Below are 25,189 nucleotides of genomic sequence, written 5' to 3'. Positions count from 1 at the left end.
TTTATTTTAACAGAAATTGGACAAGGCATTTCATTATGAAGACCCATCCCAAAGTTTGCAGCCACAGTGATAGAACTTTCTCCCTGCAATTTTTTACATAATTTCAGGTGTCTTCTGTTAATGGCCCCACTAGAGCAGTGACAATTCTTAAAGAATCTGGCAATTTATACTTAAGTTCTCTTTTCTCCTGCCTAGTATACATCATGGATCAGGCAGTGGCATCTGCTGGCAATGAATGATATTGCCTTCTAATTCTATAGGTGGCCTGGCTGTTCATCACATTCATCCCTGATAGCAGAATTTCCCCCCCCCCCAAAGCAAACCTATACATAAAACAGTAACTAACAATATGGGGTGGCAATGATGCTGTATGGTATGCCGCATGAGGAAAGGAGAAAATGAATTTGAAGTCATTATGAGCCTCCCAGTTACTGTGTTCTTAAATACACTGTCAGTAGTGAAAAGACCAGGGAGGTTCACACACAGGTCAAGGTCCCCAAATTCATGTCAGTGAGGCCCAAAGTAAACCCCAATCCTAGAAACGAGTTAGGATGACTTCATGCTTGACACAGATAAACTAGAGAGGAATTTAGATCGCAATGAACACTTTTACGTACTGCCACTTGTATAGCTTCAGTTTTTCTGAAGAACAATTTCCCTATATGCAACTAAAGTCTTAAAAGAGTTGAGTATGGGTAACAAAGACCAATAATCCGAGAACACACCAGACTGAGGCTGGAGATTATGAGTTCAAGGCCTGTCTGGGCTACATGAGGCTGTTTCAAAAGACCAAGATCAGAGAAAAACCAAATGGGGAAAAAAGAACAACTTAAAAGCATGCATGCTATTTAACTAAGCAATACCAATGCTAGTAACTTTTCCTTGGAAAATAATCATAGATTCTCTTAAAGATTTGTTAAAATATAGTTATTTCATCTCTGTGTATATATATGATATTTATTATAGTATTTATTACACAATGAAAAATAAGTTATCTAAAATAACTAGTAGCAAGGCGTTTTCATATTATGACATGTCCCTAAAATGAAATTATATTTATCTACTAAAAACGCAGCAATATATGATGGAATGAATAAGTGTTTATGTTATATTGTTAAGGAAAAGATAAATTAACAATGCTGTATGATGTCATTGTAGGAGGTAACACTCCTTACATGCATATGTGCGTTGTCTGGGTTTATACAGAAGATGTACCCGACTGATTACCTCATCTTGATTTTTTTTCACACATCTCTATTTTTATATATTGTCTGCAATAAAAGCACACTAGTATTCAATTTTAAACTGATTTATATATTTTAAAGATTTGTTTTTGTTTTATGTGTATGAGTGTTTTGCCTACATGTATGCTTGTGCAGTAGTGCATACCTGTGCCTTGGGAGGCAAGAAGTCAACGTTGGATCCACTAGAACTGGAATTATAGATGGTCATGAGCTGATATGTGGGTAGTGGAACTGAACTCAACAGAAAATTCTCTTAACTGCTGAGTCATCTTTATAGCCCTCAAACAAGTATATCTTTTAAGGAGAAAAAAATAATAAAGTGAAGCAATCACCACCAGGGATTCTGAATAAAAAGAGACCCTGTGGAAACAAAACTGAATGGGAACATGTCTGTGCAGCAAGTAATCAGGGGGAAGCTACTATAAGACAGCAAGAAGATGGAGCCATGGGCATAAAGGAGCCATGCTGGCATGCTGCATGGACAGTCTGGAAGCACGTGAATCGACTCGTGGCAGACTTGTCCAAATGAAGGGCTCCGCCATGCTGTCTCGAGAGTAGCACCAGGATTTAAATCACATTTGTACTTTAGAAGCCAGAAGAGAGCACAAAACAGAATTTAGGTTTGGTTCTAAGAAATGTCTACTGATCTGGGGAAGAGAGATGATCGGTTTCAAGTAGAAGTAAGTCATGGAGCCTCAGGATTCTTCATTTCCCTTTGATGACATTCCAATCTTCATTCTCTCTCCTGCCACTGCACTGAAAAGTTAGAGAATCGTTTATCTAGCAGATAAAGCATGGTCTCTAGTATATTAAGCATTGCTCAAGGCTACTCATGTACTTGGAATAAGATGGAGAACAACAAAACTGAACCAACAGATGAAGCCAAGATCTTATTTACCCAATTTTCCTGTAGGAAACAAAGGACTATTGAAGGGAACAGAAGGCCATACGGGGCCAGTTTTAGACAGTGTGGTACTGATAAGGAGCTCTGGTATGAATCAGCTAAAACATAGCAGACACTGGACATCTGGGGAACCTGGGGCAAGTGGTGATGTAATCTGATATGTAGCTATTTTTTGGCAGAATGCTACTTTTTGAGGGTTTTTATTAATATGGCCTTGGCCTTGGTCAGTCGTCCTGTGTGTGTCTGCTTGTTGGCCTGTGTGCATACCTCTGTGTGGCCTCTATGCAGGTCTGCATCTGTCCCTCTGCCTATATATGTGCAGCATGTGCGTGCCAACATGTGCTTGGGTGCCTGGTGGAATTTGTCTGCCTAGTGGTCTACATCACAGTGAATTAAAGTAATGTATTTATTATGGGTCCACAGCTCTTCAGCTCTTGATTGGCCAAATCTATCATGACCCTCTTCCTTTCCTAGCTTGAGAGCTTGGACCTCACTACTGTGACTTCAAATGTCTCTTTAAATTGAGATTATTTGCAATATACAAGTGTTTTCAACCTTGTAAAAGGTTTAAGGTTGTAAAGCTTGTAAAGAAAAGACCAGTGGACTAAAGTCAGTCAATTCTGTAACATACTGGCGCTCTTGGATCTTGATATCACTGAAGGAAGAGTGAGATAAAGATAAGATGTCCATCCTATCAACCTTGAAATCACGTATCTCTTCAGAACTGAAGTTTTCTTCTTAGTTTGAAGCTCATGTCTCTCCTCTTATCTGCCCACCCATCCACCCATCCCTAAATAAGGAGCTATGGAGAAGAACAGAAAACACAGAAGGACTGACTGAGGGTGATCTGGCTCTTTTCTCTTTTCCCAGAGTAACTGTACAGATGGTATGCTTAAAAGTCTAGGGAGAATTTTAGCATTTTTTTTTTATTTATCAAGCTTATTCAAGAACTGTTAAGTAAGTGGTTTTATGCTTGACATTTTGCAAAGACTCAGGTAAATAAATTCCCTTCAGTCAAAAAACGTTACAGTGTCTATTATTTTATATTCATATACACTGCATTTCTTCATTTTTCCTTTTTCCACTTTGCTTTTAAGGAAAAATACTTTGATGGGAGTTGATTTTATATATGTAAAAATACATATACATATATATGACATAATGATATAATGATATATACACACATTTATATATATATATATATTATAAAATATAGATTCTAGAAACCACTGGACTGATGTAGGAGATAGAAGTGTATCTGGACGGCAATTACAAACTCTCAACTTTTTTTCTATTGGCATCGCCTCCAGTTTGCCAATGTCATTTACGTGGATTACTATACACTGTTTCTTATTTCCTCCTTGTGCTTTCTGCACCAAAACCAGTGACTATTTTAAACTATTTAAAATAAAAGTTAGAGAAAGTCTTTTTTCAGAATTCATGTATCTAAAGTCTAGCTAAATTAAGTTAGATCTGTCTTATTCAGGTCTCCTAATTCATGTAACTCTGTATTATAATTGTGTAGTTATTATTCTCTCTGGCTTTAGTGGAGTCTGCAGCTTATTCATCAATAATAAAATAAGATAAGCACTAGGACTGCAGAGAGTAGGTCTTCAACAGCACTTGTTGGGAAAATGAATGTTGTCATTTTGGAGGTCATATTTAGCTGAAGTGATGAGCACAGATAAAATTTACATATAGTAGGTGCTCAGTGAGTGATTTGTTGAGTGAATGGATTAAAAACTACATGTAGGGAAAACAGGTGTAAACAACACAACCCTGATGAAAACTGGCATTTTGTTGTTGATAGGGGAAGATAGATCTACATGTCTAGGAAGAGAAGCTAGGGGAGACCAGTCTAGGAGGTGTCTTGAGAAGAATACCTCAGTAATGTTTCCTTGGATCCCCACGATCTTGTACCTGGGTGTTAAGAATGGGGGCACAGGTGGCAGTCAGCTGATTCAAATTCTCCAGCAAAGTCAAATATCCAAAACGTTGATAAGTGTTCATGGGATTCAGCAGGTAAGATATCCTGGGTAATCAACTTAGTGAGTGTCAGTTTTAGTGGAAAGTTTTGCCTAAAGGAACTGAAGAAGGAGATGGGGAGTACAGACCACTCTCAAAAGGAAAAGGAGGAGAAGGATATGCAAGATGTAAATCTAGAGGAAGACATGTTTGTCTGTATCTAAAGCAAGAGTTGTGTTAAGATCCAATCACTCCTGAATAAAACCTTAACCTCTTGCTCTGCTACTCATCTGCATTGAAGCTCCTCAGCAGACACTTTGGTCCCGGGTGAGATGAATGAAGCTGGTAAACTCCAAGTCCAGGAATTTGTTGGGAAATATTTGTTTACATTGTGTGAAGATGTGTCACTGTGATTGATTTAATAAAGAGCTGAATGGCCAATAGCTAGGCAGGAGTGAAGGTAGAGAGAGGAAGTGAGAGGGAGGAATCTAGGTGAGCGGATTTTGCTAGCAGACTTGGAGCAAATCAGATGTGCCATACCCAGGGAAGGTAACCAGTTCATGTGGCAGAGCTTAGATTAAAAAGTTGTGGGTTAATAAAGTTATAAGAGCTGTTGAAGACAAGCCTAAGCTAAAGGCCAACTTTTCATAATTAATAAGTCTCTGTGTCATTATTTTGGGGGCTAGTGATCCAAAGATAGTCCAACAAGAAAGCTTGCTACAGGAGTCCAGATCTTTAAGGACTTGAGGAAATGGGAATAAAAAACTGCAAACACTGGGCCTCGTTAGTATAGCAGTCATCTCTGGGTCCCCAGAAGAAGAGTTTAGGAAAAATAGCAGACATGGGCTCTAATTATAAAGTGCTATGTACAAGGGCTGCCTGCAAGGCTAGGCTATGACCTCCTTCCCCCCTTTGGCAGGGTTTTGGCTTGACCCTTAGCGTGGCTTCACATACCTTCCTGTTCTGTTTTTTTTTTTTGTATTTCTCTAATACATGATAATACATATTTAGCTCCTTAAGTACCTTTGTAAGCAATATTCAGTTTATATGACCACTTAATGAAACAGATAAAATTTGTATTCACATTGTCAGACAGGTTAGTATAATGCTATATACACTGTAAACATTATATACTTATAATAAATAATACACATAATGTAATATGTAATCATCTATGTTATATAATTGTTATATAAATATGTTTGTACTAAATAATGTACAGCTGTATTAATTTAACTTGGCATACTTTACACTGATCTATAATAGTAAGTTATGAGAAAACTATAATAATAGGTTTTTCATAAACTTATTGTAAAGTCACATTTTAATGTAGATTTGCAAATACAAATTGGGGTGGAAGACACACAAAAGGAAATGTCCTAACGTAAGCTCATAAGCATGCCCATTTACTTTTCTTTGTGTCCCTAGAGAGTTGTGGCAAACACAAGGGGAATGTAGAGAAATATATTGGTTACTTGGGGGTCCTTTTCTAAATTCCTATGCTCTAAGTAATATTAAGGAAACAAATAATCATAACTTGTTTGCTCCTCCATTTCTAAGAATTTGATTTTGAAATACAAACATTTCTGCTGGCTCACAGTAAGAAGTTCTTGCTCTTAATGCTGACTGTAAAAATGCAGCTTAATTGGAATGATATCCTAAATATGACTTGTTACTGTTTGCTTTAAATTATCAAATAAAAATACATTTAGTATCAGCACTTGAGTGGTCAAGCCAGCACACACAAGTGATTTTAAATATATTTAATATGATTTCTGAAGGGGTGATGGTAAAGTGTAAGGAATTGGTGGTGTCTCTTGCCTTATTCTCAATGCTACCCTCTGGACTGATTTTTTTTTTTTGTGACTAAAGAAAGTAGGAGAAAAATGCTCTTATCTCTAGAGACCAGCACTCTGTGACCTCAACTACATTATTATTTCTGGATTTGTGTTGCAGGAATGCTACACATATCATACAAGAGGATCTACACTGGGGGTTTAACAAAAGACTTAGCTATACATACTTATTAAAGAAATTTTATTCTCACCCCCAAAACACTTCCTTTCTTTTTAATTTAACATAGACTGAACAAGAAAATTTAAATACATTTTGACTTTATAGTTGAGAAAAGTACCCCTTAATATCAAATAGATTAAAAAACACGCATTGAATAGTTGACTCAGGGGCTTTCACTAAACTGGCCATGAATGCTGAAACCATCTGTTTTTCTGGACGTTGTCAGGGCGAGTGTGGCAGAGGCAGCTGTTTGCAAAGGGACGCTTTGGATGATGAACCAGCCCATTGTTTCTAAGCAATTCACTGGCATTCAGAGCCTCTACCCAAGCGTACTATAGAGCAATCAAAATCAAACTATTGTTTGTACCAATCATATTGATCTGAAAAGAACGTGGTGGGATGACCCCATTGTAGATGCAAATAGTTGTTCTGAGCAGCTGTATGCTGGCCAATATGTACCTCAGTAGGAAACAGGCTTGGAAGCTAGAGGGCTCTCTGCACCCTACTGGGGGAGGAGAAAAGATTATACCAGATTGAACTGCAGTTTAAGGGGACTGGAGGGAATGAAGACACAGGTCTGTTGGTATTAGTGGTAATTTTCTTTCACACACAAAAAATGTCAATATTTACTCTATGGTGACAAAACTATTTTTATAGCTATTTTATGCAAAAGCTTTCTGCAAACTATCATTCCAGACTTTTTATAAAATTAATGACCTAAAACTATCACAAAGCAGTGATTTGCTTTAGTTTCAAATGTCAAGTCCTGACTAGATTTACAAATTAAAAAATGCACAATACTAGCTTATGTGAAAATTTTCATACACTGTTTAAAGTTTTGCAATTTATGTGCAACTCTGAAAATGTAGAAACAATCTTGATATTATAATATTTGCATGAATATTAAAATGGACATGTATTTGCCTATGCAGGAAGCAAATGGAAACAGACAAATGAAAATGATACAGTTTAGTATTTTAAATAACTGGAACTCAGTGTTCTACCCGTTAACATTTCAGACTTTTGGCTGTCCTTGTCACTTCATTGCATGCATGCTAATATCTTCTCATATAAATTTTTAATCTGTTGAACTAAATGAAGGAATTAGTATTTGAAAGACATCTTTCATTAAGCAATTAACGAATCTCTCCAACAAATCTACAAAAGCATATGTGTTTATATTTAACAATTACGTGTATGATCAACCTGTTATAACATGCATGCATTTTGTGTTTCTTGGGGTATTATCATATCTCAACTTACTGTTTACACTATAGAATCCTAATAAAAATGTGTTTAAGAAAGTTTCTTTGCTAAAATCGCAACTATTTGTGGATTTTCCATGTCATCCATGGTTTGGTTTTGAAAATGAAAAATCCCTCAAGTGGAGGTATTTGGCTGTGGATGGAATTTTGTTTTATATCACAGTGAGATTCATCTAGCTGAGTGGAGGTGAGACGATTCATAGGCTTTGGTGGTGTGCACAGAACAAGGCCGCTTGCAAACATGAGGAGGCCTACTGCTTCTGTCAAGTGTTTAGGGGCCATGATAAGATTTTAATTTGTGTGCTTTTAAAGAAGATATCTAGTTTAGCTTATTTCCATGGCTTCGGTAATTATTTCTGAGCCACAGTTTAATTAGCTGCTTGCATCTCTTTGTTTGAACACACAGTTACCTCAGTGCCACTGTGATCCCAGTGTGGGGCAGAGCCTGAGATAGACAGCATTATATTTTTGGCTGGATTGTAAGAACTAGTCTTTAAAAACAAAAGAAAATAAAGAGAAAGAAGCCAGTTAATAGAAAAGGCAACAAATAACTTTATTAATTGGAGTTAACATTACATATTAATGGCTCACTTTTGATAATTTTTTTCTGAGTTAATTGGGAAACCAACTATACTAATTTTTTAGAATAGTCGGTTGTTTGTATTTCTCTAAGTGCTAATAGGACCATTTGAGATTCTAAAGAAAAACACGTTAGGCTATTAAAATTATTTAGGAAATTAATGACCTTATTTTAATGTACTACGTGTATTAATAGGTAAGTTTAACCTATTTGTATGGAGGAAATGACCTACTACTCTATAATAATAAAATGAAACGTGTGTATGTATTCAAAGCCTATGTTGCTTACTCATATGCATATATATACATATATGCATACGATAATACTTAATGAGAAAAGAGGCCATGAATTTGAAGAAGAGCAATTAAGGTCATATGGAAGGGCTTGGAGGGAAGAAAAGAAAGGGAGAAATGCAATTATAATCTCAGAAATAAAAAAGTAAAAAATTTAATTACAGAATACATTGTATGAAATTCTCTTTAAATAAAAAGTAAGTTATCTATTGGCATGGAACTATTATAAAAGACTAGTTAAGTTTGTCAGTGTACACAATATGCTATTTTGCAAATATTTAGTACCTCAAAATAACAGTGCACAAATGTTTGGAATTGTAAAATCCAATTGGTGGATTTTTTTTCTTCAATGAATACGTTGTGTTCTTCCCCAACTCAGCTCATTAGTTTTGGCGTGAACTCTATTTGATCAGATATTGAAAGACCTGTTTTCTTCTCGATTCCATTTGCTTGGAACATCTTTTACCATTCTTTTACACAAGGGTGGTATCTGTCCTTAGTGGCGAGGTATGTTTCTTAGAGGCAGCAGAAATGTAGATCCTGTTTTCACCTTCTTTCCCTTCCTTCCTTCCTTCCTTCCTTCCTTCCTTCCTTCCTTCCTTCCTTCCTTCCTTCCTTCCTTCCTTCTTCCCTCCCTCCCTCCCTCCCTCTCCCCTCCCTCCCTCCCTCCCCCCTCCCTCCCTCCTTCCCTCCCTTCTTACATTTCTGAGACACAGGCTCTCTATTATGCACCTCTGGATATCGCAGAGCTCACTATGTAGATCGGATTGGCCTTAAATTCCCAGAGATCCACCTGCCTCTGTCTCCAGAGTGCTGGAATTAAAGGCATGAGCCAGCACACCCAGCTGGATCCTGTTTTCTAATACAGTCTGTTAATCTGTATTTGTTTGTTGGGGAACATATTCACTGCACAAACCCAAAGGCAGAACTATTTTAAGGTATAAAAGTAGGAAACAAATGTGAAACATGAAAAACATGTTTGAGATAAATGCATTAATATTATATAATACTCTGAAATAAATAAATATTCAAATATTAGTAAAAATATAGGGTAATTATTTGAACATCTGAAGATTATTAATGTTCTCAGAAATTTTATGTTATATAACATAGTACATGTCAATCATAGTTTCTATTGTAACAAATTACTATAGTTGTAATTCAGTTTAGTTTAGCACATAATTTTCTATTATTCTTGTAATCATAGCTCTTATGTGAGAGTAATGATAATCTATCTGATCAGGAAATCTGTGTAAGATTAGGAAGTTTCTATTAATTAGCTCTTTATTAAATGCTTACTGGGATTTGGTTAGAGATTTTCTTGGGATTATAGAGAATTGACCTCTTCATATTATTGATTCTTTCTACCTATGAACATGAAATACATTTCTTCATTTATTTAACTCCTTAATCTTCTATCAGAGTCTTATAGACTTGCAAATAGCTTTTATAAATATTTTGTTGTCAAGTGTCTCATTTTGGGTACCAGTTTTTTGTGTTTTTCAATTAAAATTCCAGTTTCGTTTATTTGTTGAAAATTAGTTGACTTTTATATATTATTGTCATATCCTGTAATTGGCTATATACTTTAGAAGTTTTTTGTTCAATTTTCTAGGATTTATTTGTAGTCATGACCTCTTCAAAGTTGCCCTTCAATCCTTATATTCTGAGGTTTTATTATGATGGATATTGGATTTTGTCAAGTGTTTTATCCCATCAACTGATGCTGGAATATGATTTTGAGGATGGACTATACATTTTATTAATAAAACTTGTTCATTGACAATTTTATTAAGCTACATAAAGCATTCTATTACTCTCACTCCAACTTCTCTTATCTTCTCCCCAGACCCTCAATAATCTCTTCTCTTAATAAATCCATTTCCCACATTCTTGTTTTGTTTTGTCATCATGGGTTTGGAAGTATCTAGCAGAGTGTGCTGGGATCACCAATGAACTTGAAATTGAATGTGATGATTCCTTCCCTCCCAGAATCTATTGGTACCCAACAGTTCAGCAAGGGGTATGGGGCCCCATGGACATTATAGTAGTCTTGTGCAGGTTCAGTACAGGCAACTACAGCCTCTATGAGTTCATTATAGCAATATCTGTGTCATTCCCAGAAAATTTCTCCCATTCATTCAGCTCTTATTTACTCCTGTGCATATCGTTCTTTATTCCTGTGTTTCATGATATTCCCCTAGCCTTAGAGAAAGTGGTTTAAATGTCCTATTTAGGAATTAGCATTCAGTTCTTACCAATTCTTGCTGCTGGAGAAACCATGAGTCTCTGAATTCATTGCTTTTCACTACAGAAAAAGACTTCTTTTATTAAAGTTGAGAATAGCATTTGTCTATGAATATAATTATAGATCTGTAGAAGGCAATTTGATCCTATGTCAATTTAGCTGAACAATACTACTAAGCTCCCCTACTAGGACCTATGATATCCCCAGCCATATGCTTTTTGCCCAGGTTTATAGTACCAGGCATGAATAATTTCCTGTGGAGTGAGCCTCGAATGCAAACAGAGAGTGGCTGGTTTACACCCATAATGGTCTTGCCATTATTGTACAAGTAGGTGCATAGTTCATAGTCCTTATAGTTCAGCAAATTTGCTGATGTCTTTTCTCCCCTGACAGCCTTCTGTCACTGAAAAACAGCTAGCAGTGATGTGTATGATGTATATGGATGTGCACATTCATCTGAGTTCAGAGGCCAAAGAAGGACACTGAGGGGACTTCTTGCTCTAACACTTTTGGCCTTATCAGTTTGAGACAGGGTCCTTCACTAAAGCTGGAGCAAGGATGACAGCCAGCCAGGAAGTACCAGTGAACCTCCTGTGTCTACTTACAGCAGCACTGGGCTTACTAGCATGTGTGTGGCCACACCCAGGCTTTTTGATGGGTATTGTGGATTTGAATTCAGGTCCTTATGCTTTCATAGCAAATGTTCTTACTTATTGAGACATTTCTCCATCATAGCTTATGGTTTTTTTATTGATCTACTTCATGTAAATTATCAAATTTCTGGGAATGTGGGTGCCACCAAAATGATTCAGTGGGTAAAACCACTTTCCCTCAATCTGATGACATGAGTTCAATCCTAGGAACATATACAAAGGCAGAAGAAGAGAACTGACTCCATAATTTGTCCTCTGGCCTCCAGATGTGTTCTATGGCGTGTGTACTGACATACATGCACACATCATAATACATATGCACAATAGTAATTGTCAGAACATAGATAAAAATGGAAATGTGCAAGAGGAATTCTGAGTGCTTGTCAGAAAACTACAAGAAAACAAGACATCAGTCTTGTGACTTCAGTTTCTTCAAAAACACAGAAATGTTCTTGGGATGTACTTTTGTGCCCCTCTAAGGTGTAGTGGATAGGAATAAGTTTACTTTAGATTATTCAACTGGCTATTGCTATGTATTTATATGCCTCAGTGGTAGAACATGTTTTTGTCATGTGTGGCTTGTCCTTGTGATTGTAAACTATTCATATGGCTCTTCTTAACCCTCAGAGTATAAATTGTCTGATGCTTTGAATAAAGTTGGCTATTGTATGAGACTTTAGTCCACCTCATTTTAGGCTCCTTTCTCCCATATCCCAATGCCTTTAGAACAGTAAACAATAAATACAATTTAGAACACTGTGTGAATTCATAATATTTCTGTATAATTGTTCATAGAATTTGCTGTTCACAGAGCTGTGGTGATGACTCCTTTTCTCTTTTTAATACAGACAAAATTTCTAAGATAGGTAAAATTTATTAGTATTTCTAACATACCAGTTTTTAATCTTATTAATTGTTCTTTACTGTTACCTCATTTAAAATTTAATTCATTAAATGATTTCTTCTGCTTGTTTTGTGTATAAATTATTTAACTCTTCTTCTAACTCACTGGCAACTAATATTTTTGATTGTAAGTTTTCTTTTGGGATATATGCTTTTGTTTCCTTGTTTGTTTTTTTTTTCTTTCTTTCTTTCTTTTTTTTTTTTTTGAGACAAAAGTCTTTCTATATAACTCAGGCTGTCTTTTTACTCACCATGTAGACTAGGTAGCTTTGAACTTACAGAGATCTAGCTGCCCCTGTCTCCCAAGTGCTAGGATTTAAGGCACGTACCATAACATGTGGCTTGGGATATATGCTCTTATTGCTATTTTTTCCTATTAAGTACAGTATTTCCCCAAATTTTGATGTGTTGTATTTCTATTTCCTTTCAGTTCAGTATGTTTATGAATTTTTTTTTGTTTGTTTATTTGGTTGGTTTGGCTTTTTGAGACAGGATTTCTCTGTGTAACAGTTTTGCCTGCCCTGGAATTTGCTTGTAGACCAAGCTGGCCTCAGACTCATAGAGATATACCCACCTCGGCCTCCCGAGTGCTGGGATTAAAGGTATGAGCCACCACACCTGGCTATGATGTTTATGATGTTTAAGGACTTCCTCCTTGTCCACTATTTAAGTCTATTTAATTGTCAAATAAGCAGGGGATTTTCTGGCTTCCTTTCTTATATCCTTTTTGTTCATTGAATTGTAGCTTGGCAATACATGAATTTTTCAAAATTTGTTAGGGCATGTTTAATGGCTCATTGTGGATCCATCTTGGTTTGTTTACCTTGTGACCTAGAGAAGAGTGTTTCCCTGTTTCTTCCTTAGCTCTTTTCTTTTGTTATGGTATTCTTCAGGGTTTAGTTTTTGTTTATTACCATATGTAATTCACATAAAATAATGAGACAAGCACAGTAATAGTGTTTATTGTTCAGATTCACCAATTTCTTCCCCATTGATAAGTCAGTTATTTTCATGCGTTGAGGGGAGACTCTTTGAAATGGAGAATTTCTTTGTAGATCAAAAAAGTAATTTCTAGATTTTTTTGAGCCTCACTTTTTTCTTTAGACTTTCAAAGTAATCAATGTAAAATAAAACTTTTGCCAAATATGAGTATTTAGGAATAGAATGTTCTGATCCCCTATAGCACATTTTATCAATTTAAAAATAAATACGCAAATAGGCCATGGTGGCACAAGACTTTAATCCCAGGCACTCAAGAGGCAGAGCAAGCAGATCTCTATAAGTTCAAAGTCAGTCTGGTGTACCTAATGAGCATCAGGCCAAGGGGATCCATAGATCCTGCCTTAAAAAGAAATAAATATGTGAGTATTGAGAAAACATGTAAGCTTTATAAATCAGCAACTTACTGTTTAGAGAGACTGGTTTAGAGAATCTATTGTCCCAAAATGTTTCTTTCTTTTTCTTGCTAGAAAACAGGTTTAAGTTGTGATACTGATCAACATGGTGACTAGACAACCTAAGATTATATAAGATAAAACTTGCCATGGCAACAATTCATGCTTTTCTGTAGTGAAGAGGGAGTGGAAAGGGTCCAAGAACCAGGGAGACAGGGAGTTTTCTGTAAGAGTGTGTTCCCTGTAAGTGTAAGAGAAAGTATACCCGTCAAGTCTCCCTGCCATGGTTGCCTAATCATGAGCTGAACTAGGATGACACCAGTAGACACTCTCCTTTGGGTAGAGGAAAGTTCAAAAGATCTCAACCATGGACAACAACTACAGGCAACTAAGGAATGCTGAGAGCAGGGGAAATAGTCTTCCCAGGGAAGAGCACACCAATTGGTTATTCAATACCAAATGGTCATCCTTGAAGACATATATATATAATATGTCTTCAATATGTAATATTATACAGACTGAGCAGGTTGTATTTATATGTTTAGGAATACACAAACAAGTGACAACAATTAAAGAAAAAGATGCCATGGATTTGAAAGAGAGCAAGGTGAGGGTGTGCAAGGGAGAGTTTGGAGTGAGGAAAGGAAAGAGGGGAAATAATGTAATCGTAATCTCACAAAACAAAATTTTATTGAAAAATAAAATAAAAGGATATATATATAATTATATATAATAATTCAGTAGTATGTTGTAGGAATATTCTGGACAGGCCTGGGTTGATATAATATAAAGTTATATGTAAAATACATGTTTTAATTGGGTGGAATTCGTATTGAATATTGAGTATAGTCACTGGGGCCCCCGCAAAGACACAAATGCCTGTATCTCTTCTAGAATTCATGTTGTAACTTAATCCTTGGCAAATTATTAAGATAAGTGTCCATTGAAGGGTGATTGTCACAGAGCTCTCTTTGCCTCTAAGAATGGGTTAATGACTTATTGAAAGGTCAAGGGGAACTAACTAGACCTTTCTTGCCCTTTTTCCTTATCTGTCCCTTCCAACCATGAGCATGGAACATTCAAAGTCCCGTCCAGGAAGCAGACCCTGAGCCTTCATCAGACACCCCTTCATCAGCACTTCCCCTTTTCTTTTTTTAAAAAAGGAAGGTTTTAACTTTTACATCTTTAAAGCCAGCTTGGTATATTTGGGAATTTGGGCGTAGCTTCTCTTAACTACTTCCTGCTGGAGGGGGGCGCTGTATCTTATGGGAATACAAAGAATATTTAAGGATCATGGAGTAGTCCGTGAGGCTGTATTGTCTGAGCCAGTTGCCTTGAAACGATTCTGGATGTTGGATCATCTGGGCCATGGTGTCATCAGAGACCTTTCAGGTGGTCTTGGCTGGTCAAACCTGATGTATCTTAATCTGGAACAAATCCATAGCCTCTGGCTTTCTGTGAAAACAAAAGCAGAGTCTCCTTTCCAAAGTAACACATCCTTATATCCAAATTTTAAAGTCAAGATATCTTTCATATATACATATTGGTTTAACTCAACATCTTTTACGATCAAATGTTTTTCTGCAGTTAAAAATCCCAAAGACAATATAATCCAAACTCTCTGTGTGATATCCATCTTTACATGGCTTATTTTTTATATTACTTTTACTTTCTCTTTAAAGACTTTATTTTTTTAAACTTTCTATTTCTTTATATAACTGTCTATGTTCCTTTTCCTCTCTCTTCCAAGCCTATGTACATTTTTACACACATTGTAAAGCATTTAAAGTCTTGTTCCATCTGAATCTGTCTTATTGCAAACTTATTGCTTTAAACTGTAGCCTTCTAAGCCTGAAACAGCTCTGTGGCTGCTGGCTCCGCCCCCTTCAGCTTCCCAACATGGCAGTGGTACATTTTCCACCAGCTCTGGGAGCCATCGTGGGTCTGTGCTTTTATCCAAGCAGCGTGTAGCCCAGAAACCTTTTTTGTTTTGTAACTAGCAAAGGCTAAATCCACCACGCAGCTTAATGTGCCACTTGCAGAGGCCTCATTCCCGCCATACTGCAGGTCAAGCACACATGCCAGGAACCCGCCAGTAACTCAAACCGGCGGCTGCCGCTCATTTGAGAGAGAGAATTAGGAACTGTGGGGCGTTTACCAACGTCACCGTTCCTGGAGAACTTACCGACGTCACCGCTCCGTGTGTTGAGTTCTGAATCCTCTTTACCACCACTCGAGGATTCTTCTCAGGTCACACTTTATTGGAGCGCCTCTTGGTTAAGGGACTTTGTCTTTAGTATTTTTTTTTTTTTCATAACACCGGCCTTTATCCCTGTTCATTTGTCCTTTTTCTTTAGTCCCTTTTTTTTTCTTCCCTTTTTTTCTTTAGCCCCACGTTGGGCGCCATTTGTAGCTTGAGTTTTTCCTGCCTTGCCCACAGTCAGGACAAATCTCTGTCACCCGCCAGTCCCACAGCCGCTCAGACCCAACCAAGTAAACACAGAGACTTATATAGCTTACAAACTGTATGGCCGTGGCAGGCTTCTTGCTAACTGTGCGTCTCTGGTCATGGCGGCGGCTGCAGCGTCTCCTTCTGCCTTTCTGTCCTTTTATTTCTCCTCTCTGTTAGTTCCGCCTATCTTTCCTGCCTAGCCACGGCCGATCAGGTTTTATTTATTGACCAATCAGAGCAACTTGACATACAGACCATCCCCCAGCACAGCCAAGTGCAGACCATCTCAAACACCTGCACTCAGGCCCATGGTCCTAATCATCCTCTATACGGACCTGCTGGGTAACGCCACAAAGAACCCAAAAAGGGCTCCCACAAGACATACAGAACATCCCACAGCAGACACCAGACTTTCTAAAGCCTTGGTTTCAGATTTCCCACTCCTCGGAGCCATGGGGAAGTAGATTTCTGTTCTTTACAAGTTGCTCATCTCAGTCTGCTTCTCTGTATAGCCACACTCACAGGCCAAAGCAAGATCTGGTGATGAAGCACACTGTCTCGTTCTTGCATGAAAACATTTGTGGACACTAACAGAATTAAACCTCTGTTATTTGCTGCACTTCCTGACCACATGGTAATTGCACTTATTTATGTAGTGAATAAATAGGTATGCACTATGAGACAAAAACACTTGCTATAATCCTTTTAGCTCTAATCCTTTAGAGTAGGGTGAAGTTTCATTAGCTTAAGCTTTGCTGAGGGAGTGACTTTTAACTCTTGACCTCAAGCTTAGCAGCAACTTGCAGGTACCTCTGTAACTGTCAAGTGTTAAGATGTTTGCACACAGGCTGGCTTCTTAGGTGTGAATTGGGAGATAGTCACATGGATAGTAGTGAACTAGATATGCATACATGTAGGACTGCTGGAAAGCAAACTCTTCTTTGCAAATCTAGCTTGTTTCTGTGGGAGTTGTTATAAGAATGCCCTTAAAGTCGAATAATGAGTCACAGGATTATTTATTTATTTATTTATTTATTTATTTATTTATTTATTCCTATTTATTCTTATGCAGGTATCAAAAGCCCCTCTGGCAGCTTGAGAGACAACTCAGCAGTTAAGAGTTCAGTTCCCAGCACTCATGTCTAGTGCTCATACCTACCTGTAAATCCAGCTGCAGGGGATCCAACGCCATCTTCTGACTTCTGTAGGGACTCACACGCATGTACACGTACTCATATACAAACCCACACACCTACCCAATATTAGACCCTAAGTTAACCTGTAAGCCCCATGCCCAAGGACTATGTAACATCCTGGGATTCCAAGAGTTATAGTTCTTTGAAAAATAACAACAAAACTTCATGGGAAAGTATGGTGGACTATGGGTTTTACCCATATATGACCCACCAACACATGTCTCAGGTCATTCAGCTGAAGTTTCCAAGTGATGGTCCTGACCAAATTCCATCTTGGTCAGTATTTAACATTCTAATAAAAGCTTGCTTAAGTTCAGCAACATGGTAGAACTGATTTTTTCTGCAAATTTAAGGATTAACAACATAAGTAAAAATAAATCTTTTATTAAAACCGCTCTGAATCAGTTGAGAAAAGTAGGACTGGAATCTGGCAGTGAGCAATCTCCAGCACATCTGGCTGTTGTTCATTTTACCTTTACGATGGTAGTAAAATGTGCCCATTAAAATTGATGCATTTCATTTAAAACCTCCTCTTTACAGGCATACTGTGTGCTTGAAAGAAGAAAATCATGAGATGACTCTGCATGTATCATGTACAATAATTGTGTATATGTGTATGTGGATATGTTAGTGGTTCTTTCTTTACATAGTTACAAAGTATAGGAACTTCAACAACCATAGTTTAGTTAAATAACTCCAGTACAGTACAGTTCAAATTGTACTTCCCACAGCATATTAACCAGGTAATTATATAAAGTTGGTGTTAAGTCTCAGCCCAAACATTAGGTAACTAACAGGTGCTCATCTTGATCTGTGGCTGGTCATGTTTATAAAGTTGTTGTGATGGGGTTTTCAGTTTCTGTGTAGATAACAAAATGTGTGTTTGTAGTCCTTGTATAGATAGCAAAATATGTACTTGTGCTTCTTCCTTGTATTCCGGAGAAAGACTTAGGTGACAGTTTTATGGAAATGGAAGTTCAAAAGAGCACTTGACCCACAGGAATTAAAGCACAGGGGCCTGGGGCTGAGGCTCAGTGGTGTGAATTGCTCTAGGTTTGATCACCAGCACCACAAGAAGGAGGAGGAAGGGAAGAGGAAGGGAGAAGTGATGTGATGAAGATGAGAAAAAAGAGGGAGAGAAGAAAGGGGAGGAGGAGGAGAAGAAGGAAGAGATGCATATTGTGTTGAAAATCTTTAGATGACATAATTGGTGGTCACTACCACATTCACAAGACTCGAGATTTTCCAGCAAGAGGAATCCTATGAAGGTGAACATTTTGCCAACATAAGTGAGAAAATATTCATAAACAGGGACCAACAAATAAGATGGTAAGGACAGTAAGGACACCAACAAATCCTGGATGGAAGCAACTGAGAGCTATTGGACAGCACTGGAAGTCCAGAGAACAAAATGTTAGAATCTGATTAAAAAGTGGAAGATGGTGTGATTCATTGAGGCGCAGGAATGACGAGGGCCCCACACTGAAAGTCTTTAAAAAAAAAACTGTGTGATTCTTCTTCTTTGAAAATTTCATACCTGTAGACAATGAAATATGAGCATATTTAGCCCTCACTCCCCTGAATTCCCTCTATACCCACTAACATATTTCCCTCCCAACTTCACATCTTCTTTTCTTGTTCCATTAACCTATTAAGTCCAATTAGTGCTGGTTGTGGGGTCATCCGCCGGAGCACAAGAAACCTTCTAGTTGCCATATCCTTGTATGTTTTCAAAGGACAAACTAATTCAAGTTATCCTTGGTTAAATATTTTAAGATGGGAAAACTTTTAAAAAATGTACTTTGTTCTAAGTAAATATTAGCTTTAATTCACTTTTAATTTCCCTTACATTGATAGATTAGCTTTAATTCATTTTTAATTTTCCTTACATTGATAGAACTAAGAGAGTTTCAGTATCATTTTTATGACATTTTATTGAAAGAAATCTTCATACAATATGTTCTGATCTCAGTTTCCCTTCCCCGAAAGTTTTCCAGAGCCTTTCTGCCTCCTCACCCACCCAAATTCCATGTTCTTTCTTTCTCTCTCTGGAAAACAAAGAGACAAACAAACAACAGAATTAAAAAAATAAGAAAAATGAACACAAGAACCACATACACAGGTCATAAATCCATCATAATGGTTCGCATTACTTGCACAATTTCAGCATAAGTACTTTCATTGGGTTTGCAGTGTCTGTTTGTAAGACAGTGTTTGTTTGAATATGTATGTGGTGTGTGTGTGTCTGTGTGTGCATGCATGTAGTGCATGCGTATGTCTGTGTGTGTGCATATGGTGTGTTTGTCCATGTGACTGTTTCTATGCATCCTGAAGTCAAGCAACATTGGAAGTAAGCCCTGGATTAATGCTTTGATGTAACAAATAACAGGGCCAGCTGAACATACATCTTCACATCTGCAGTTGTTTTTCAGCCTTTCTTTATTTTGCGGCAAGCTTTTGTTTCCTCGGCCTCTGACTATTATTGAGCAATATTCCCTTTTGTGAAAAGTCCTTAACAACATAATTACATCATGAGACATGTAGGAAGCAGGGAATTCCCTTAACATTTTCAAATTCAGTTTCAGTTATCTTCCTGAGCATTTCAGAGAAAGGTGTGATGATTTTTTGACGCTTTTCATAAAGATAATGCTAATTACAGCACTCAAAGCAGCTAACACTGCACAAGTGGTCCATGCAGACTCCTTCATGGGAGAGTCCATTTGTACTTTTCTTCTACTCAACAAGTGTAATAACTTAAAGTCTGAGTATATCCAGGAAAATTTTTTCATATTGATTAGTGTGAATATAATATATACCTTAGAGATTATGCCAACTGAGGCAAAGCTTAGACAGAGCACAGGGAAGGATCAGGAAATAATTGTTCACAGCCTGAAACTAAGTGGCTCAGGTGTCCTGAGATGTTCTCCGGAGAAGATCGGCAAGCTGAGCACTGATATCACCAAGAGGAACAGACAGGCACATTCATCTTAGAATTATCAACAATGTACCTGGGCATTTGGTTGTGTGATATAAAGAACTTAAGCATGCAAATGAACCAACCTAGTGCCTGGAGATGCAGACAGTGGCTGATAATTAAACTCTTCTAATATTCCCATAGAAAACTCAATGGGCTGTATTTACTTCTTCATGGCATTATAAAAATTATATATCCTTTTATATGCAGAGTGAGTTTCGTGGGGGATGAACACTTATGCATGGTCATTAACAGAAGAATGTGTGCAGAGCAGGTGCCGAATGCTAAACCCAAGACTTAGCACCCTAGAGGAGTGGCAGAGTACCACTTCTGCTTTGTGGTGAAGGAGAGTATGAGGAACTAATGAGAAGGATGAAATGGGTGGATTTAAATGTTCCTGCTCCAGCATATGGGTAAACATTCATATTATTTCAAATGAACCAAGCTTCTTCATAGATGAAACCAGAGTGTGGCTGAAGCGTTATCTTCTTCGCTCAGTTCTCTACTTTGTAATCTGAAATACCTTTGGGAATCTGTCAGAACTGGCAAAGCACATTACCTTCACCACAAACCTTGAGTACTGGTTTTCAATCTTTGGATCTAACTGGATTACTCTTATTGGTTTTTCTAGTTTGACTTCCCATAGGAGCATAACCTTTGCTTAAAGATTTCCCCCTTACCATCTGTCCTCCATTTCAGTAGAAGAGTGAAGTGGTGAGGCAGATGTCATCATGTGGTGCTGAAATCCTCGTATGACTATTCTCCACAGGAACTTAGGTTCTCTGTGTTATTTCCTGTTTTGAATAACGTATATAGTTTGTGAACATCTAACTTGTGAAAATTATCAGGAAAATTTGTTCTTTGGCTACATAAAGATTTAAAGACTCTTAAGTGAGTAACAAATAATTAGTTTGAAAGAAATATCAATGAAAGCATAGCAAAAACAAACAGTGAATTACTGTATTATGCAAATAACGAAACAAGAAGCATTTGGTGCTGTTTGTAAGTGATAGGATCAGTAAACAGGGTTATGTCTATACGACTCTAAAGCCCCAGGTGCTTTCCTGATTTCTGTATAATTCCTTTCCAAAAGAAAATTGCTTTAAATGTTTGTCTTTGTGACCCAAGTAGTAGTGAAAATTCCCTGTGGGCACCCACAGTTCACACTGGGTCCTCACAATCATTCTTCCATTCAGTCTCTATCATAATCTAATGATATGAATAATCATCCTTATAGATCAGGGAGATAATGTTAAGAATATGACTTGCTCAAAGATGTAAAGCCCCAAATATAGAAGTCCTAGACTCGGAGTGTGGCTCAGTTGGAAGAGTTCTTGCCTAGTATACACGAAGTCCTGGTTTGATTCCCCACCACCATATAATTTGAGGGTGATGCCACATGCCTGTAGTTCTAGCACTTATGAGGTAGAGGAAGGGGGATCAGAAGTTTAAGGTCATCCTGGAATATATATGGAATTCAATACCACATGAAACTGGGGCGCACAAAACTTGATCTTAAAATTATATTCACAATATATTTTAGAACTTGTTATCAGTATCAGCTGTTCACACAGTAGGTTTTGTTTTCTGTTTGAGTTACCTGTAATCAAGTCTGGTCTAAAAACATTAAGTGGAAAATTCCAGAAATAATTTTAAAGGTTTAGATTACACTATTCCGGGTAGTGCTGTTCTGGGTCCTCTATCATCACAGTGTAGTGTTAGAATTGTGCTACTTTATTATTAGCATTTGTTCATCCTTGAGATATATTCATAGGAAGAATCATCCTGTTTGACGTGTATGTATGTTTGGTATTCTCTGAAGTCCTGGGTGTCCACTGAGGATCAGATGTAGGGGACTGGACTCATAGTTGCCAACTTCTAGCACACTGAACTAAAATAAAGGACTTTCTGATTCCACTGCAAGGTTCACATTCAGAGTCAAGTTTCTCAGAAGCATGTAACTTTATGCGGCTAACTTGTAGTCATGTAAAGTTACCTATGAAGCAACTTTCTGAGTACAAAGATGAAAACATTTGGAGAAAAGGATTCTCAAGTTCTCCTAATTGTCAGGGAGTTGAGAGCAAAGGATTCCTAGCCTAAGCATTTGTGCTTGCTCCATAAAAAGGACCTATTTTCTGTTAGTTTCACCTCATGAAGACTACACCTTAATTACACTCCAGTGGGCCAATTTAATTAAAATGTGTCACTCAGATTCTCACACGGGGATCTGATACCCATGAAGCATGCCGTCTGCTTCTTCTGTGATTGTTTAGGTATCTCAAACCCTGCTCATACTAGGGCTGGGTGTGGTGGCTACAGGCTGCACACATGCACTGTGCCTGCTGACGGAAGCAGAAGCCTTCCGTGGGCTAACCAGGGAGCTGGGATACCAAGCAGACTGTTACAACCCAGATTTTTTTGTTTGTTTGTTTGTTTTTGTTTTTTTGTTTTTTCGAGACAGGGTTTCTCTGCGTAGCTTTGTGCCTTTCCTGGAGCTCACTTGGTAGCCCAGGCTGGCCTCGAACTCACAGAGATCCTCCTGGCTCTGCCTCCCGAGTGCTGGGATTAAAGGCATGCTGGAGAGATGGCTCAGCCGTTAAAGGCTAGGCTCACAACCAAAAATACAACCCAGATTTTGAATCAGCACAAACTTTCTTTTCTAACACTGCATTCGCCGAGGGATTCTTGTCATTTCTGTTAATCTCATAACCAAAAAGACACTGGAGAAGTGTTTCATGCTTTCTCCCTTTCATCTATTTTTCTCTCTCCATGTCTCCCTTCCTCTGTCTTTTCTGAAGTTTTGTGTATATCTGAAAACCTTTTGTAGCTGCTTCCTGGAGACTGCAAGGAACGATGGGAGGGATTGGGGAAATGGTTCGGAATCATGATGTTCTGAGGGTTCATCGTCACGACTCTGTCCTCGAGCTCTCTAAATACATGATGTTATTTGATGCCCAGATGCTAAGAGAAATCCAGCTAGATCTTGGAAATCATAAAGGACACCAAAAGAGAAGCTGAGAGTTGATCTACAGAGCTGCATATGGCCAGGGAAGCCTCTAAGTCGCTTTTCCACCATCTTGTCTTTTTTACTTATGAAACTAGCTTTATGGTGTTAGTATCTCTATGTAAATATGAAATATTTGTTGGAAAGTTCAAAGATGACACAATAATATGATGCTATAATTAAAGGCCTTTGGGTGGGAATAGGTCTTTTTTGGATTACCAGCCCATGTTCCTCCTTTAACCCCGCCTCCCTGCCGTTCTCTCTTCCGTGCTCACTATTAACACCATGTTGTGTGGCCTTCGGCTCTTTCTCCTCTAGTACACGATTACAGTCAACCTGTCTGCACACATAAATGCATAGGTGTTTTACTATTTTTTCATTTTTGAAATCTCTTTCCTAGCATCTTTTCTTTTTCTTTTTCTTTTTTTTTTTTTGGTTTTCCGAGACAGGGTTTCTCTGTGTAGCTTTGCGCCTTTCCTGGATCTCACTCTGTAGCCCAGGCTGGCCTCAAACTCACAGAGATCCGCCTGCCTCTGCCTCCCGAATGTTGGGACTAACGTGTTTTGCTGGTGCTTTTCGAATCCTAGTATTCAGAAGACTGAGGCACAAGTGTCCTGACTTCAAGACCAGAATGAGTTCTGAAGTGAAACAGACACCAGCAAAAAGAAAACTCAACCAACCAGCTAACCAATCACCAAACAATCCCAAACTGTAAGCATGAAACAAACAAACACAGAAAAAGAGTCCCAGTTAAAGTCTAAGCTTTACAAATTCTTATGTTTGGTTAAACATTTTGATAGAATTTTAAACCTGGATTAGGTACAAACTAGAATTTACAGAACTGGGTAGAAAACAAATTACAAGAGATAGTATTAGTATGTTTATTTGAGTGTGTGCCCACTAAAATTCTGTGTTGTTTAGAATTCACCAAAACTTAAAAACATTTGATCATTAGACATTTGTGAACTGGCTACATACTTTTCCTATCCTGGGCCTTTCTTTATAGAAACTCTGACATGGGTCATGTTCAAATTCAATTTGATTTCTACTGGCTGATCCTGATTTTACCCAGAACACGGTCCCTCCTTGCACTGTAAGAAGAACCATGAAGTCTCCAGAATCTATATGCATCATTGTCTTGATGGGCTGTGTTCATGAAGCATGCTGCAGAGGTGTTCCATGTGGTGCTATGATCAAATCTGTCTTCAAATGATTTTCATATTTTTAAAAAGAAGAGAATTATTTAAGTTTAAAGACACTGATTCAGGTTTAATGATTGTATAGTTTATTAATCAAGTGTGTTTAGCAGGGGGAAAAAAAAGCCAGCTACAATTCACTCACAATTGAGATTTTACTCCATTTTAACGTTATTTTAATGAGCTACAGATTTGAATGTGGGCTTTGTTCATCTGTTGCTTCCGCTCAATTGCAGTTTCACCCCAAGAAGACACGAGAGAGATTGATCAGGCTTCTAGTCATTGTGAGGCTTAAATGAAGTGAACGGGGCCGTATGTTTCTAAACCAAATGAGAGGATTAAGGAGAAAAAAGGCCAAAAAAGAACCCCCCCTCAAGAAACCTACTATTCTACACTACAAGCTATTTAAGTCTGTGTGCTGATGCAGAATTCACTATTATAGAATCCTAGTTTTCCTGGGCGAGCCACAGGGGAAAAAGTCATGCAAGCGAAAATCACACATGTCCTCACAACCCTGTACGTGTCAAGGACAGGGAAAGGCTGTTTCACCACATTTTGCAGCTCTAATAATTTCAAAGCCAAAGTAATAATAGTATAATTAAGTTAGGTATTATTTTAGAAGATCATGTCTTATATATGAATGCAGAAAAATGTTCGGCATCTGATGCTTTCTTAAAAATTATTCTACATGGGTGTGATTTATATTAAAGCTTATTTGAATGGTTTCTGTGGTTAATATTCATAACTGCACTGGTGACTAGGGAAAGTTCTCTAGTGGGAAACAGAGGTTAGACAGGTTTTGGCTACTTTTGTTCCCATCTTGAAAATGCGGCTTAGAAAGTCCATGACTTCTAGCATGCTATTTTCCTCTGTAATCATACACTAGTCAAAATGCTTACCAG

The 25,189-nt window shown here is 37.7% G+C and overlaps 1 protein-coding gene across 2 annotated transcripts in view; it reads left to right on the top strand.

Annotated features, from left to right (window-relative positions):
• Window positions 1-25,189, top strand: part of LOC114690079 (cytochrome P450 7B1) — a 177,378-nt gene that overhangs the window by 23,872 nt on the left and 128,317 nt on the right. Inside the window, exon 1 of one of the 2 annotated variants that reach the window (XM_037206395.1) lies at window positions 23,575-23,802. The exons of the other annotated variant lie outside the window; for it this stretch is intronic. Within the exon in view, the coding sequence (XP_037062290.1) occupies window positions 23,636-23,802 (167 nt within the window). The 5' untranslated portion in view covers window positions 23,575-23,635. Of the gene's footprint in view, window positions 1-23,574; window positions 23,803-25,189 lie in introns of those variants that run through there. 2 annotated transcript variants of the gene reach the window in all.

This window comes from Peromyscus leucopus, chromosome 5 (assembly GCF_004664715.2).
Source record: "Peromyscus leucopus breed LL Stock chromosome 5, UCI_PerLeu_2.1, whole genome shotgun sequence".
Lineage (NCBI taxonomy): Eukaryota > Metazoa > Chordata > Mammalia > Rodentia > Cricetidae > Peromyscus > Peromyscus leucopus.
The sequence above is the reverse complement of the archived record's forward strand: the minus strand, read 5'-3'. Positions and strand labels throughout refer to the sequence as shown.